At 33.4% G+C, this 17,532-nt stretch overlaps 1 protein-coding gene across 1 annotated transcript; it reads left to right on the top strand.

Moving 5' to 3' along the window:
• The first annotated feature begins 25 nt into the window (after window positions 1–25).
• LOC130653971 (coatomer subunit alpha-like) lies at window positions 26–14,260 on the top strand. The gene is made up of 38 exons (XM_057456470.1): window positions 26–179; window positions 2,851–2,964; window positions 3,064–3,137; window positions 3,415–3,495; window positions 3,573–3,649; window positions 3,782–3,891; window positions 3,988–4,106; window positions 4,653–4,752; window positions 4,836–4,925; window positions 5,010–5,055; window positions 5,130–5,212; window positions 5,390–5,475; window positions 5,558–5,622; window positions 5,796–5,865; window positions 6,281–6,365; window positions 6,443–6,525; window positions 6,797–6,936; window positions 7,224–7,309; window positions 8,289–8,427; window positions 8,715–8,769; window positions 8,844–9,185; window positions 9,459–9,561; window positions 9,671–9,766; window positions 9,848–9,936; window positions 10,014–10,137; window positions 10,440–10,529; window positions 10,612–10,709; window positions 10,862–11,005; window positions 11,346–11,482; window positions 11,572–11,644; window positions 12,013–12,126; window positions 12,369–12,446; window positions 12,742–12,774; window positions 12,900–12,983; window positions 13,066–13,143; window positions 13,259–13,371; window positions 13,712–13,793; window positions 13,880–14,260. The coding sequence occupies exons 1-38, from the start codon at window positions 140–142 to the stop codon at window positions 13,937–13,939; spliced, it is 3,681 nt and encodes a 1,226-aa protein (XP_057312453.1). The 5' UTR covers window positions 26–139; the 3' UTR covers window positions 13,940–14,260.
• The last annotated feature ends 3,272 nt before the right edge of the window (window positions 14,261–17,532 follow it).

The following is a 17,532-nucleotide window of genomic DNA, read 5'->3' as shown; positions in this document are numbered from 1 at the left end:
TTTTGATAGTCAGGTCTCAACAATTGAAATTTTGGTCAGTATTTCTTCTACGGGTGACGTGTAAGGAAAAGGCGACCGTAATTTGTCCATTGCTCAAAACCTCGTAGTTATATGAGAAGTCAAAGACTACAGGAGCGACATGTTGACGAAATTTGAAACCAAATCAGCCCGTGTTAAAGGTAGTTAATTTAACTTTTTAGCTTTAGATAAAACGCCCAAACAAAAATCAGATTGATATTTAGCTAACTAGCTACAAGGGAAAGTAAGAACTTTGTCAACTTTCTTTAATACTTGAGTTAAGTGTAGCTACACTTTTCAATTTGGCCCCTACTAAACTAAAGTACTTTTACATAACTATTTCGGTTAATTTTAAAGTTAGACTGGGATGGGGTACTCATTGCTAGGTGGGGCAAAGTAATTGTCAGTCCATTTCTTCACACAATGATCAAAAATATGTTGTGTTCGCGTCCTGAAGACCCCGCAAAAATGAGTTGAGTAAGCAAATTTGTTCCCAGGGCCAAAACAGTATAACGCCACTCGACATCGTTTGTAGACCATTTTTTGCCACCCTATAAACTGTCAGTAGCCACAGGAGTGCACTAAAGGAATTAATTTTCACGGAAATCAATTTTCGCAAGTTTTTCTCAATTTTGCATAAATTATTTCTGGCGAAAAAATATTTTTTGCGACTTACCGACTCTGGTTTTTATTACCAAAAGTGAGTCAGTCGGAGGACGCAAACATAACATGTTTCTAATGACGGCCTTACTACACTCGATAATAGTTTACAACCCAGGCCATTTCGTGAGAGGCGTGCGATCGCACGCGCACGCCCCCACACACGTGCAGATTTGTTTAGGCTTGCGATTCATCGCACACGCAAAACGTTGCTGTAATTAAAAATTATTGTATTTATAACAAGAACATTTATTAAATAAACCTTAAAAATAAACGATCATTCTTTTACTGAACTCTAAAAATAAACAATCATTCTTTTACTGAACTCACAATAGATCGCACAATTTAATTGCTACCATTTGCCAGCTACCAGGCTATATTAAGGCTTTGCGAGTTTTAATGATTTTATAAAAAAATGCAACAGTATTTTATTCTTTGTAAGGTCGCCTTTTGAAGAATTTAAAAGAAATTCAGCATTTAAGTTAAAATAACTAAAAGATAATATCATTAATAAGAAAAAAAAACTTCTTTAATAACGAAATATTCTTTTAGATAATAATTTTTATGATTCATCGAAGGTTTATTAAATATTATTATTAGCGGCTGTTCGACTTTCCGTAATTTAATTTAATTTAAATATCTGTTTTCCCCACAAGTAATAACAAAGTTTAATTAACGAGTCTGCTTACGACTTCTTCGTATTCGGGTTGAAATTCCTTGCCGTACATTGTTGGAACTTGCACTTTGTATGTTCCTTACGCCAAAACAGCAGCCCCTGTGCGGTGTACAGGGGTAAAGGAAATGTTTATGTAAATTTTTTTTTTGATCGCACGCGCATCGCACGCGCAGAATTTTTGAGGCGTGTGATCTACCGCACGCCTGCCTAAATTCTTACGAAATGGCCTGACAACCCAAACAATGTTCCAGTTAGAAGAAATCCACAGTAAAAGACCTTTCTTCACCAAATCATAGTATCTTTTTGTTTGCCAAACAAACCCTGAAAAGTGAACAAATGATGTTTTTTAATAACTTGATCACCTGCGAAGCTGTCAGATTTTTTATATCATGGTCGCATAGACTATCCATTACAATATGAAAATCAATGCAATTTTTCTAAAGAGTGTTTGGGTAACCGTTAAATTTTTAGTAGCCTAATCAGGTTAAAAATACCTAGATAGTCGACAATGTTGGTAAAAGGGAATTATTAAAAAGGATCTGTGAAGGAGAACATAATGCAAATGTTTTTTTTCTTAAAAATATTTTCCAGCCTGTCTATAGTTTTATTAATATAGATTTATTTTGTACTCATTTCATCTGCTCTATTTTTTTGTGAAATAGGCCGGATCCTAAACTTAAGGCTGACAATATCATGTCATGTCATGTTAGGCTGTCAGTTAACAGAACAAATAAAGATTTTAAAATTAAACACCTGCACACCATAAAAATAATTTTGTGTGTGTAATTTGTCACACACCTAGCTTTTTCTTCATTGTCAAGAATGTAAAGTTTAATTATCATAATTATCATTTTTTATTGTCAATTGTATATATATATGGACTAATCAATCAAATCAGCACAAACAAACAAACAAAGTAAAAAAATAAAAAATAACATTAATCACAAGACACAAATATAAATCTAAGTGAACCATGAAAGGAATTCTGCGAAAATTAAATTATTGTTGTTACAAAAATACAAAATGTGAAGTCAGAGAAGAACTTAACATGGTTTTGCAACATTTATCATTGACTTACATTGGCTACGAACCGGTTAAAATTCTCACTTTCCATATATCCAGCATACATATTAAAAATCCGGCAAACGCGTTTTGCGCTATAAACAGACAAGCGCACTTTGCTCGCTGGTTCAATATTTTTTTGGAAAAGTATATTACAAAGAAATATTTCAGCAAGACTTATTCTGGATACAGAATAAGTCTTGCTGAAATATTCCTTTACAACAATATTTTCTTACAGCAGTATTTTTGTGATTTTATAATAAACATTTAGGCATAATATTTTCCTCTGTCAAATTAAAATTTTAAACATCACACGCTCACTGCATATCCAGAAATACTTAGGCATGCAATTTAACTGCTTTAAAAAGACTTATCATTATATATTAATTTTTTTTTCACTTTCACGCAATATAAATCTGCCATTTCATTCATAGGGTTGACATTTCATTCTAAAAGACCATGGGTGTTAGCAAGCTTGCACAATGGTGTCATTCAACTTTGGGATTATCGTATGTGCACTCTCCTGGAAAGATTCGATGAACATGACGGTAATATTTTATAATAAAAAAATGGTGTTCCCTTTTTTTAATTTTTGTTGTTTATTAACGTCAATTTAATTCGTAATTATATTTTTATAATGATTTTAGGACCAGTAAGAGGTATAGATTTTCATGAACATCAACCATTATTCGTGTCAGGTGGAGATGATTACAAAATCAAGGTAAAAAAAAAGTTTTCAATCCCTTTAAAATATTGTTGTAAATGTTTCTGTATATTATTTAGATTTACTTTTAATTGTGAATGGTTTTTTTGATAAGGAGGGTAAACAGTAGGTTTACAATTTTTGTTAGGTATAACCTATACTGGGATATGATAAGAACATGACATAATGGTATAATTCAAGCATTCAGCTAACATCATCTGTTATAAATTTTTTTCAATTTATATGGAAGACGCAACAAATATTGTTACTGTTTATGTTCTTGTGTAATTTTTAGGTTTGGAATTATAAACAAAAGAAATGTATTTTCACTCTACTTGGTCATCTGGATTACATCAGAACAACATTCTTTCACCATGTATGTACTTTCTTTTGACAGAGTTGAGATCACATGGATTAAATTTAATGAACAAAGATTATTTTATTTTCGGTTAGGAATACCCATGGATAGTCAGTTGCTCTGATGATCAGACTATCAGAATTTGGAATTGGCAATCACGAAATTGCATTGGGTAAATATGTTTTCATATAAGTTTTAGTATATAATTTAATAAGAAAAAGTGAAGTTGAAAAAAATAGATATCGTTCAATGTGATACACTAATGGAATAATACTGATTTTTGTGTTATTCTTTTTTTTGCTAGAGTACTGACTGGTCACAACCACTATGTCATGTGTGCTCAGTTTCATCCATCTGAAGATTATCTTGTCTCTGCTTCACTTGACCAAACAGTGAGAGTATGGGACTTTGCAGGTATGTTTAACATGCATCTGAGGTTGTTAGGCCTATTTTCAGTGTATTGAATAATATTGTGTTAGCATATTTTTTTCTCAACAAATAATCTTTCAGGTTTGCGTAAGAAGTTTGTTTCTCCTGGAGCAAAGGTGTCAGAGGATACTTCACCAAAACAACCTGGCCAAATGGATTTATTTGGAACTGCTGATGCTATTGTTAAACATGTGCTTGAGGTACATGATTTTTCATTTTTGTTTTGTTTTGTTGTTAGCTAAATTATGTGTAAATGCACTAAGAAACAAGATGGAAATGGAAATATTTAACTTTTTGAAAACTTCTTGTGCTAAGCTACACACATTTTGTTCGAATTTCAATTTTTGTACTCACAGTTTTTTTTGCTCAAAGACGTACCAGCCAGTTTAAAAAAGCTGGTAATTATAATGAATTATTTAGTTAAAAAAATAAGCAATTCACAATTGACAAACTAAAACATATTATTTTTTCAAACCATATTTTACGAATACATGCAATATTTAGTGTTGTACACATTTTTTTATGCTACAACTTTAACACATGAATAACAGTAAAATTAAGAAAGAAAATGAGAGTAAAACTTTGATAAGTTAAAGTTATAACCAACTTAAAGGGAAACCCTGTTGGTAAATTCTTTTGAATCGTGTATTTTTGTGAACATTTTGGCATTCACCTTGGCAATTGCCACATGCCAGCGTGAATTAGAAAGACTGAAATGGTAAACTATTATATTCATATTTATTTAGGGCCATGACCGTGGTGTCAACTGGGTTGCTTTTCACCCAACTATGCCGCTTATTGTTTCTGCTGCTGATGATAGACAAGTTAAGCTGTGGAGAATGAACGGTAAATTTGTTATTTGCTCACTGACTTCAAGTGCTAGGGTACTCTTGCAAGCCATTGCAGTGATGTTTAAAATGTTTTTTTAGAATCCAAAGCATGGGAAGTGGATACATGCAGAGGCCATTACAATAATGTTTCATCAGTCTTGTTTCATCCTCGCCAAGAGCTTATATTAAGTATGATTCCATTATTTTTGATTGTCATTTCTTTAGATTTTTTTCTAAACAATTTTATAACTGTGTATTATAATCCAATTTCAGGTAACTCTGAGGACAAAAGTATTCGCGTCTGGGACATGTCCAAAAGGTAATATTGTAACTTTTATATGACATTGCAAATATTACTAAACCTTTCACAACTTTTTGTTTCTTGTTGTTCAGGACTGGTGTACAAACTTTTCGGAGAGAGAGTGATCGATTCTGGATATTAGGAGCTCATCCCACTTTGAATTTGTTCGCTGCAGGTATTTATTTATTTGACTTCAAAGCCCTACTGTACAACAATATAAAACTAAATGTCCAATAACATTTATTTATATGTTGTTAAATTTATTTTCTCAGTTACCATTGACAACAATGTTAACTAACAATGATTACAATTACAATGATTTTTTATAAGTTCGATTATTAACTTACTTAAGGTCATGATAGTGGTATGATAGTGTTTAAACTGGAAAGGGAACGACCTGCTTATGCTGTCCACTTGAATACGCTTTATTATGTCAAGGTAAAAAAGTTTTCTGTCAGTCTAACAAGTAAATTGTATTTTTTTGTTCAATGTTGAACTGTGAGAAATATCTTTACATTAGGAACGTTATTTAAGAATGTATGAGTTTGGAACATCTAAAGATATCCCCGTTATGCAGTTCAAAAAGTAGGTTTTTTAAAGCATTGACAAGCCTTGTATATTTTTCAACATTTGTATTTTAAATGTATTTATATGTATTCTAAACCCATGATATTTATTAGACCTTTAGCTAGTGTTATTTAGATTGAGATAAACAGATAGTTGTCAAATAGTTAAATAGTTGTTTCGTTTTTTTTAAGGGGATCTGGTCGCCCATCTCCTGTCAATCTTATATTTAATCCCGCAGAAAGATGCATTTTGTTGACTTATGTAAGTAGAATTTTGTAAACAACCATTTTAGTTTGTCTGATAAATGTTAAAGTTACACTAAGATTATTTTTGATGAGTTGAAGCTAAGTAGTTATATGAGTAGTTATATTTCTATGTCATAAACTGACTGATCTCTGTGACTTCGGTACATTAGCTACTTTCGGATTAGTTATTCCAATAACTAATCTTAAGCATCGAAACGAACACCTTATTTAACTAATCACATACTTTGACTTCTATAATATTGAAACCACACAAAAAGTTCCAATCACCTGTTATATCACTAATCCTATATTAGCTATCAAAGCCCTGCTGTATTAACTATGACAAATACATTAACTTACCTTCTATTTTAGTAATCGTCAGCATGACCATTTCTGTTATCTGTTTTATGTATGTGTCAAAAAATTTTTAGAGCACAGCTGCGTCTGGAAATGCAGAAAATCAAATTTATGAGTTACATGCCATTCCAAAAGATATTAGATCTTCTGATCCCGAGGGTAAGTTTCTTAAACTGAATTGATTTCTACCTTATTTGATCTAAATATTTTGTACAAATAAAAATGTTTTATTATAGTCTCAGAAGGTAGACGTTCAGCAGGACTTGCTGCAGTGTGGGTAGCTCGAAATAGATTTGCAGTCCTTGATAAGCAACAAAATGTAAGCTCTTTTGCTCTTTTGGCAAGGATATTTCGGTTACATATGTTGAAAATAGCACACATCAATTTGGGACATTTTACATGTGCTTTTAAGTGTGCTGAATTGTATAACTTTGCAAGGTTTAGCATTCAGTATGTGTCATCAGTCACCATTTTACATGTTTTAGGCAAATATGTTGGCTATTGCACCCTTCTGTGAAAAATGACTCTTGCTTTTATTTTGCAATTAAAATCAAATAACATTTTTATAAACTGATTTGCTGTTTATTTAGGTTGTTATCAAAAATTTAAAAAACGAAGTGACAAAAAAAGTCCAAGCACCATCTTGCGATATGATCTTTTATGCTGGTACTGGAAGTTTGTTGTTGCGTGATTCTGAACAGATTATGCTCTTTGATGTGCAACAAAAGAGGTATGTATTTCCATTTTAATTTTTAATTGTTGTCCATTCTTGTTTAACCTTGTCAAAAATGACAATGGTGTTTATATTTACCCGATTCCCATTTCTTTTTTGTGTGCAATAAATTGACTAGAGTTTCTGCATTACTTTTTAGTTGAAACTTATTTAATCTGTTTATTTCTTAAATGTTAAAAATTTTGCTGGTAATTGGCAGAAAAATGTCACATGTGTGAAAAAAATGTGAACCGCTAGCTTTTTTGATCAGAAATAAAAACCTAGGCTTTATTTTTTTCCAAAAGGGTTATGGCGACAGTGAAGATATCAAAAGCCCGCAATGTGATCTGGTCATCTGATATGACATACGTAGCCATAATTGCAAAACACTGTAAGTTCTCTTTTATATTTAAGGATACTGTAAGGGTATAAATAAATTTTTCTTACAAAAATTTGTGGAGTTTAATATTCTCTACCAGTTTCTGAATTTTTTTTTCAAAAATGTTGATTGGAAGTAGAATAAAAAAGGATCTACTTCTTTTGGTTGGCAAACTTCAAACACAGTTTATTTTGAAAAGCAAAGAAAGAGATAATATGTGTGAATCTCACTTTAAACATTCAATAAGTTCTAACGATCACGGTGTGGATATTATTATCTAAACAAGCTAAATTATGCTTTTTAAACTTTTTTCGAGATGGGTAGATTTAATGTCGCAGAAAAACCTTTTCCTGGATCGGTTTTGTTCTAGCGTGTTCTAGAGTTATATTTTTTTTATTCTGTTTAATTTTAATTTGTTTCGAAATTTTTATTTATTTTTTTTATACCAACTGACATTAAGCACAACAGATTTTTTTAACAGAGTTTAAATACTTAATGAGTTGTCAATAGTTCGCTTAACACATTCTGCAAATCTTTGAATAGGCTATTGTTGTAAAGGTCAAGTTGCAAAAAACCCTTTTACGAGGAATTTTAGATGTTCGTTTTTCACAATGTATACATGACTTAAAATGTCCAAAACTTTCCCTCCACGATGGAGAAACTGAACAAAACTTTGCACACGAGCTCATCAATACCTGCTGCAAATGACTTTGTCACATTTTAAGTATATTTTGGTTATTTAAAAAAAAGTGAGTTTAAAACACAAAGGGGCAAACAAAAATTCATTTTTTCACATTTTTTAAATTTGCTTTTATGTTCAATAAATAATTTTTTTAAAAAAAAGATAATTTTTAAGAAATAATGAATATACTGAATATGTGTCTATACCCTTACAGTATCCTTAAACACGTTTTTCTGTGATGACAAAGCAAAGTGCTACATATAAAAGACTGTATTTTTGTTTATTAAATTTTTGACAAATTATTTTCAGCAATTGCAATTTGTAACCGCAAAATGGAGAACTTGTGCACTGTTCATGAAAGCGTAAAAATAAAGAGTGGAGCCTGGGACGATTCTGGTGTTTTTGTTTACACAACCAGCAACCATATCAAATACACTCTAACCAATGGGTATGTTTTTTCTTAAATCTTTTAGCGAAATTTCTATACCACATAGGTGGGTAAGTAATGGAAAGTCGAGGATTCCATCCAAACAGGTGGCTTTCTTTCCCCTCCAGAGATACATATAGCCTTATCTGCCACACGTTTTAGTTCACAATTACTAGGTGGCTTTAAATTGTCTGACAACACTACATTTAAAGTGTGTTGGAATGGAGACTCGAACCTGCAACCTTATGACCAAAAGTCGAATGCACTACCATTACACCATCTTTACAAGTACTGTTTTTTGATTTTAGTGACAGTGGTATCATCAGGACGTTGGACTTACCAATATATATTACCAGAGTGAAGGTATGTATTTCGCATAATATATTTGTCATATTTTTCTTGAATTTAATAATAACTTTTTCATGTTTCTTTTACAGGGCAGCAGTGTCTATTGTTTGGATAGGGAATGCAAGACAAAGGTACTAAATATTGACCCTACAGAATTTAAGTTCAAACTAGCTTTAGTTAACCATCGTTATGATGAAGTTTTGCATATGGTACGAAATGCAAAGTTGGTTGGACAATCTATCATCTCGTATCTTCAAAGAAAGGGATATCCTGAAGTTGCCTTGCATTTTGTGAAAGATGAAAAGACACGTTTTGGTTTGGCTGTTGAATGTGGCAATCTTGAAATTGCTTTGGAAGCTGCTAAATCTTTGGATGATAAAGTGTGTTGGGAGAAATTAAGTGAAATGGCTTTGTTGCAAGGAAATCACCAGGTATATTTATCTTTATACACCAAGCTTCTGTGATGACACAAATGAAATTGTATAATTTTTTGAGATGCTTCTGAAAAATGCTTCTTGAAAACAATTTTTGTTTGATATACCTCTATGTTTCTCAGAAAATATACTTTTATTTTGCAGTTTAGAGAATATATTAACATGAGTATTAAGTGTTTCATATATCCTTAAAATTATAAATTAAAATCAGAGATTAATCAAAAGTTTGTTCTTTAATCAAATGCAGCTTTTATTATTTAAATTTTTTAGGTTGTGGAAATGTGCTACCAAAGAACGAAAAACTTTGACAGACTCTCTTTCCTTTACTTAACAACTGGCAACAGCGAAAAATTGCGAAAAATGTTAAAAATATGTAAGTTTACCTTATTGAACATTTTGGAACTAGCTAACTAGTGTGTTAATCAAACCTGTATTGAATTAAGTATTGAAAAGACGATAATAAAGAATATGTATTTTTTCAGCTGAAATCCGTAAAGATGTGAGTGGACAATTGCACAATGCTTTGTACTGTGGCGACGTTGAAGAAAGGATAAAAGTTCTAAAGCAAGTTGGCCAAGGTCAAATAGTTACCATGAGATAGATATTTCTCCAAAGTGAGCCATGTAACATGATTTATCATCTGAAAAATACTCCTTTAGGTTCATTGGCTTATTTAACTGCAGCAACCCATGGTTTGGCAGCAGAATGTGAAGAAATTAAAGAAATTTTTAATCTTGACCCAGAAAAGGTATGTACAGAAAACTAAAATTCTTTTTACTTGTCTTTTGTTTTCAGTGTTACGTATTTCATGTTATGTTCTTCTAGCTGCCAGCTATAAATCCAAATGCAAAGTTATTACGCCCACCGGTGCCAATCTTACAAAATGAAGGAAATTGGCCTTTACTAACAGTCAGCAAGACTCTATTTGAAGGAGCTGCTTCCATGAAAGGTAAATTTTATTCCTAGTGGCATGAATGTTACAATTCCTGTACTTCTTTCCTTGTTCTGGCAGCATGAAAGAAGAAAGTTCAAAGAGTTAAAAAAAATTATGTATGTTTTACTTTTAAAAAAAAAAACAATGGAGAAACCTTGAATAGCATTTCTGCGTAAGAGATTTAACGAAATTTCATATGTTAAAATGTGATTTAATCATTAGTTTAGCAGTCCATGGGACAAATAACATGTACAAATTACATTCACTATACCCACACATTGGCATAAGACTAAGTTTTTGTTGTTGTTTATGTTCAGACACTGGGGCAAGCAATATGGCAGCAGACATCGGCGGCATGGATGCTGATGGTGAAGGTTGGGGAGATTCTGACCTTGTGCTGGACGAAGGTATTTCACGACATTCCTTTTTAGATTTTTATTGTCTTCTTTCTTGCATTGATTTATTACCCAAGTTTTCAATTTTTTTTAGATGCAGGATTTGGAGATCCTGAAGAGAAATTAGAAATTGATGAAGAAGGTGGTGGTTGGGATGTTGGAGATGACGATTTGGAGCTACCTGCTGACCTGGTGAGTGTCACATCAGACTTTTTAGTGTTACTTATAAATGGAACTAATTTACGTGGATTTTACGACTCCGTATACATAACTGGAAAGAAGATAAAAGTGTCAAAACTTGATAACAAATAGAATTTGTTTAATGCATAGAATGCTCTGTTTAGGATATTGGACCAATGCCATCCGGAGGAGGTGAAGATTACTATGTTCCACCCACAAGAGGTAACAGTCAAGCACAAGTATGGGTAACGAACTCTAAATTAGCTGTTGATCATCTTTTGGCTGGATCTTTCGACTCAGCTGCTAGGGTGAGCTTGTTGGTTGCTTTTATAATTGAGTACCAAGTTGTATGTGAGCAATAATATTACATGAATTTATATGCTTTAAAGCTAAGTGTCCACTAAAAGCGATAAAAATTATCGTCAATGTTTTTTGCCATACGCTAATAACCCATCGCAAATACCTGTTGTGTCTTGTGAGTTCAATTTTGCGACTTCCTCGATTTATACCGTTTTTCAGGAGCTTTAGTCGTAAGTAATCAGATGCTAAAAAAATAAAATTAGTTTTAAAAAAAATATTCTCCAAGAATTGTCGCGGAGACTAATGTGATTTTCATAGCATAGTTAATTTTACTACTTCTAATTGCAGCTACTTAACGAACAACTTGGTGTAGTTGACTTCGAACCGTACAAACAGCTCTTTATGCTAGCCTATTCCAGAGGAAGGGCTGCTGTCAGTGGGCTACCTTCAACACCAAGCTTATATACCTTCCCTCACCGAAACTGGTAAGACCGCATAGTTTTTAACTAAAATATTTTAGGACTAAGAAATATTTGCTCTATTTTGTTATTTATTTTTTTATTTTTCAAATCAGGAGAGAAGCAGGTGCCAAGGCAGGATTTCCGGCAGTTGGTTTAAGACTAAACGATTTAGTCCAGCGCTTACAGGTAATATACTTTACCAAGTTACTCTAAAACTATATGCACAACAGTTGGTGCAATGTTTTGTAACGGCTGGACAAAGGACGTTCTGGTATAATGTAATCGTAACAAAACTGTAATTTTTACAATGAGAACATTTTTTTCTTCTCGGTTTTATTAATGATGTATCGTTGTTTGACTAAAGCCATAGTCGCAGAAAAAAATTACAACATTACCTGCGCAAAACAAGTTTCAATTAAGCCCACGAGCCCACAGCGGTTTATTTATCTTTTACTACCTTTTGTATCTCACTAACCATTGCCAGCTAAGTTCGTTAAAAATAAAATAAAGTAGGACGAAGCGTTCCTTGTAGAATTTTTTTATTCCAATTTCAGACTGCTTATCAACTCACAACAGGTGGTAAATTTCTCGAAGCGACTGAAAGGTTGCATAACATTTTATTAAGTATCACATTACTTGCGGTAGAAAACAGGCAAGAAATAACAGAGGTATATATTTGTGTTGCTGTTGTTGCCGTTGTCGTTGCTGTTGTCGTGTTGTTGTTGTCGTCGTTATTGTTGTTGTTGTCGTCGTCGTTGTTGTTGTTGCCGTTGCTGTTGTCGTTGTGTTGTTGTCGTCGTTGTTACTGCCATCGTCGTCGTTTTGTTGTTGTTGATGCTGTTGGCTGTTCTTACCATTATTCTGACATTATTTTGTTGTTATTTTTCTGTTAATTTTTCTTTCTATTTAGGCACAACAATTACTTTCAATCTGTCGGGAATATTTAGTTGGTTTAAAAATGGAGTTAAATAGAAAAGAATTACCAAAGGTATTGTCACTGACAACTTAGCTATCGGTTTTCCATATACTCTGGATTTCACAAAATGAGCCTGGCTAGCTTTCACTCGAAGGAAAATCTCAAATTTAAAATTTAAAGGCTTGCTGAAAACACTGGGATTAGAGACTAGAACTCTGCATGAATTAAAAAATGTTCTAAATTATGTTGTTATTTGTCAACATTAGTACTTCTCGAAAGTTTGGTTGAAAAAAATGGCAGCTTTGTTGTGTAGTTCCATCTTGTTTACATGCAGTATTTAAAACTTTTCGGTAAATTTCTTTTTTAGCAAACACCTGAACAACAAAAAAAAGTCTGCGAGGTAATAACTCTTCGTAATATAAGCTTGTATTAGTACAAATGAGCATGTCCATGTGTTTGTAATATAAACATATGTAATTCAGTCTGTCCAACCTTATCAATTTCCATGTTTTCTTGAATATTTAGATGGCAGCATACTTCACACACTGTAACCTACAGCCAATTCATCTAATATTAACGTTACGTACAGCTCTAAATTTAGCGTTTAAGGTATGCAATTTTTTTATTTATTTATTTCTTATAGTTTTTCACATCATTGAAGCATCAATTTACCTTGGTTTCTTTTTTGTAGATAAAAAATTTTAAGATAGCATCTTCATTTGCGCGACGCTTGTTGGAGCTTGGACCTAAACCCGAAGTGGCTCAACAGGTAAAAGTACAATCAAGCAATTAATATGTCCAAGGAGGTTTCATTTTCAAATTGCGTGTGATCTTGTCAATATACTTTTAATATTTTTTTAAATATGTTTTCTTTTTTTTCTTAGACACGAAAGATATTACTAGCATGCGATAAAAATCCTACAAATGCTGTTCAATTTGATTACGATGAATTAAATCCATTTTCAATATGCGCAGTGTCTTATACACCTATCTACAGGTTAATACCTTGCGTTTTCGTTTACTTTGACCTCTTTCACCATTTGTTGCCTAGCATTTTTTGAATTTCTGTAAAAATTAATTTTATTCTGAGAGGTTTCCATTTGTAAGGAGTTAAGTCACCATAGATAAAAAGCCGCTCTAACTTGTTCCTTCGATGCCCGTAATTTGTTTCTCCCACGTCATAACACGTCATAACACCCTCAACAATATATGTGACAGCTACAATTATGTGACGGGTTGCCACATGGGTTGTAGCTATAGTCACCAAATCTGCTAACTGATATAAACATTCGACGTACTAGGTGTTTATATTAAAGTTGTTTACACCTAACTTTTAGGGGAAAGCCTGAAGAAAAGTGTCCTTTATGTCAAGCGTCATACAAACCTGAATACAAAGGAACTACATGTACCATATGCAAAGTAAGTTTATATTAATATTGAAATTCTATCTGACGAAGTCGTAGCAAACAGTGTACAAATTGTACTGGAATTATTCATTTTTATAGGTAGCGGAAATTGGACGACCTGGTTCAGGTTTGAAAATAAGCATGTCACAGTTCAGATAAACACAGTGTAACATCAGAATAAAATATATACGACATGCGTTGTCAACATTAAATGATTCTTGACTGATGGGCCGTTATCTCGTGTGTAGGTTAATCGAAGCATACCTAGAATAAATTATATTTTTTAGTATTTTATGAATGGAATTTATTCCGACCTCTTTCGTCTAACTCAGGGAAATGAAGTATCAGAAGAGTTTCACCTTTAAATCGACCGTCTTTAGTAATACTCTGATTAAATCTGTTTTCCAGGAATGAATTTCGTACAGTTTATTTTGTGGTAGATATTGTATTCGTGATGAATAAATTAGATTTAAAACGTTACCCTTCTTCGTTTCCCTCTACACACTTTTTTTTATAAACAACACAAAATTCTGGCTGAGGGACAATCTTGGATCAAGTTTACAACCTTACAGGCTCAATTGTTTGTTTGCCCAGATATACTGGTGCTCCGATCGAAATAAAACTTTTAATCACGCTTGTCGTATGAAATTTAAATGACTTAGAATGACAAGAAGGAAATTCTGGGAAACAACCTATTGCTGGTTTTTCAAATTTTAGTTACTTGTTATTTTTCCCTTTTTATTTACTACCTTTAGGCTGGCTGTTGCTTCTAAGTTGTTTTAATTGTACCACTCATGTTGCTTGTTGAAAAAGCATGTGGAATTCCAACGGCGAGTTTCTAAAATGTGAAACTCAGACGCGCATAAAATGAGAACTTTTGAAATTGGGGTGTCTTATCATTTTGTGTTGTAGAAAAAGTCTTTTTGAAAAAATTAGCCAACTTCTATCTAACAAATCATTTGAATCCAGGTTGTTTTGCTGTGGCATCACAACACTAAGCTTTGTTCTCCAAGATTGACAGATCTCTTTTTCCCAAAATTTAAATTTTAATTGGTGGTCACTGAGCCTGGGATAGAGATTATCTTCGTTACTTAAAGTGCAGCAGAAGCAAGAATAATGTATAAGGTATTCTAAAAATAGATACAGGCATTCTCGTTCCCAGGTTTATCTTAAAGAGCTCTATGGTCGAGAATTAAAAACAGTGTTTGCTGTGCTTTCAAAACTTACTTTGTAAATTTCGAATAGCCATCTTTGCCTGTATAAAAACGTTAAAAACCATGAGAATAATATTTCTAAAAACATTTAATTATGTGTCATTGTTTTCCCACTTTTTTACAATTGACTTTCTATATCGGTTTTAATTTTTAATTCACCTAAAGGAACCCTGCAGGCACACTGAAACAAAGAAAATGTTGTCTATTTATAGTTCTGTTGATAATTGATAGAACTCAATTTGTCGTTATTAATTTATTTATAAAAAAAAACCACTGATCTGTCTGAACGGTAAATATTTTAACACCGATAAAAAAAAATGCACCGGACACATATATTTTATCTAAAAAAATATGTCGCCGCAAAAACTCCCAAGTTGTTTACATTTCTCACATAGATGTTGGGGATGGCTATCACGTGACTCATATGCTTCATCTTCACTGTTTCTTTTTTGCAATGGGCGTAGGTCTGTCGGTAACACCCTAGTGTTGCATGATTTACACTGTTGTCCAGTGTTTGACCATGAATTCGCACTCATCCATCGGCGATTGCACTTCGGGCATTTAAATTCCCCAAATTGTCTTTTAGGAGGCTAAAAAGTATGAAATGACAACTTATACAACAGAGATTATTGGCTGCATATGGTGATAGGTAGTAGAGTGGAATCACTATAAACTATTACTTGTACAGTACCCATCACCGCCTAATGTAGGAGGTCTAAAGTCATGATTTAGCTTAAAGTAACCTTGTTTCTTATTTCCCTCAACCTTTTCTCAGGAAAAAGGGCACACCAATAAGTGTTCCGCATAAAAATAATATGGACACATAGATACATTTACATACCATTTTAGTTGAAATCAATCAGATGTTGAGTTCGTTTTTTTCTTTTTTTAGCTGCTTCCTCTACCCGACAAGAATAAAAAAAATATTCAGAGATCTATATTTTTATTTCTCTCTTGGCTTTTTTAAACCAATGAGAAAACCGCACAGAGCTACTTTATTCCTTTTTATTGTATGTTTTTTGTACTAGTGTTTTAGTTTTCTTGGAAATCATCCAAAACGAGGCAACCGTTTTTAAACGAGGACGTTACGAAATTTGATCGGAGCAATAAATAAATAATTCTCCTAATTTTTTTATCAGTGAGAATGGTGTGCTCTTGGCACTTCATCTCAGTTTATAATTTAGTTGAAGCGGCGTTAAATTTCGTAAAAAAAAAAAAATACCTCTGAGAAGAAGTTTATCCTTTAGCGTAGCTAGTGCAAAAAAACTTTGTGGTCACCTGTAGCGGTTTACCTAATTGAATGGTGGAGACAGGGTGTATGACGAACGCTGCAACCTTGTTCCCATGCGGTATTTGCTTACAAACTTTGCAAACAGGTTAACAAGACAGTATTTCAAAGTTTTTTCTGTATTGCCAGTATATATTTCTGTATTTTTCCTTGTTGCTTATATGAAATATGGTACGCACTACTACTTATAAAAAACTTATAATGTTGAAAAGGGAGATAAAAATAATGGCGTATATGTTTAAGAATGGACATATTCTGAATATGTTAAGTCATATAAAAGGAATAAAAATGTATGTTCTAGGACAGTCGACGGACGACAAGGGAATTTCCCCAAATCCCGAGTTCCCCGAATCCAACAAATCCGACAATTCCGGGAATTCCGATAAAATTTTGCGCATGCGCAATAGCGACTAGCGGAAACAATGCTGACATCAACAAAATCTCGAGCATGCGCAATTGAGTAGTGGAAGTCCATAGAGTTGTGCCTGCTAGTTGAGGTCTATATATAATAATAAACATGAGCCGACATCATGAGAATGCAACTCGCGATTATTTAAAGACCCCGGAAACATGCGCCATGGCGGTTCAAGATGATGCCGCGGTATTCAGATTTGTTCCGGATCATTTCATGACCCAGGGAATGTGTATCGAGGTCGTTAAAGAGGAACCCCAGATGCTCAGTATTGTTCCAGACCATTTCAAGACCCAAAAAATGTGTACTAGGGCGGTTCAAGAGTACCCATGGCTGCTCAAGTTTGTCCCGGACCATCTCAAAACACTGGAAATGTGCTCCATGGCTGTTGGACGGAGACCCTTGCTACTGGAATATGTCCCGGAGCATTTCAGATCCCAGGACGTGTTCCCCTGGGGATCCTCGCTTGAATAAATGATGAAAAATCTTTTTGAATGTGTATATAAATATTACCCTGTTCAAAAAAATTTATGACACCGTATCAGCTCTACTATCAGCAATTCACTATAAGACACAGGAAAGTGAATGCAGAAAAAGAATGGAGAAAAGGTTTGGCAGGAGCTTCGAACGCGTGAGGCTGAATTGGTTGAAGAACCCCAAGACGAAGGAGAACCTCGTGCTTAACTGCTACAACGAAGAGCTCCGCTTGGCTGTTGAATTCAAAGGGATCCAGCACTACAAATACACCAAGAGGTACCATTCTTCCCCGGAGGTTTTTAAAGAGCAAAAGTATAGGGATGTAATCAAGAGGCAATTATGTAAAGCCATGGGCGTATAT

The sequence above is a fragment of the Hydractinia symbiolongicarpus genome, chromosome 8 (genome assembly GCF_029227915.1).
Source record: "Hydractinia symbiolongicarpus strain clone_291-10 chromosome 8, HSymV2.1, whole genome shotgun sequence".
NCBI classification, from domain to species: Eukaryota; Metazoa; Cnidaria; class Hydrozoa; order Anthoathecata; family Hydractiniidae; genus Hydractinia; species Hydractinia symbiolongicarpus.
Note: the sequence above shows the minus strand (reverse complement) of the source record. Positions and strands in the feature narration are given on the sequence as shown.

Bases quoted from the DNA above. Each gene is read 5' to 3' on its own strand.
- LOC130653971 (XM_057456470.1), top strand. From the start codon at position 140: ATGTTGACGAAATTTGAAACCAAATCAGCCCGTGTTAAAG. The intron at 180-2,850 runs GTAGTTAATTTA...TTTCATTCATAG, and splicing joins CAAATCAGCCCGTGTTAAAG to GGTTGACATTTCATTCTAAA. The intron at 9,186-9,458 runs GTATATTTATCT...TAAATTTTTTAG, and splicing joins TGTTGCAAGGAAATCACCAG to GTTGTGGAAATGTGCTACCA.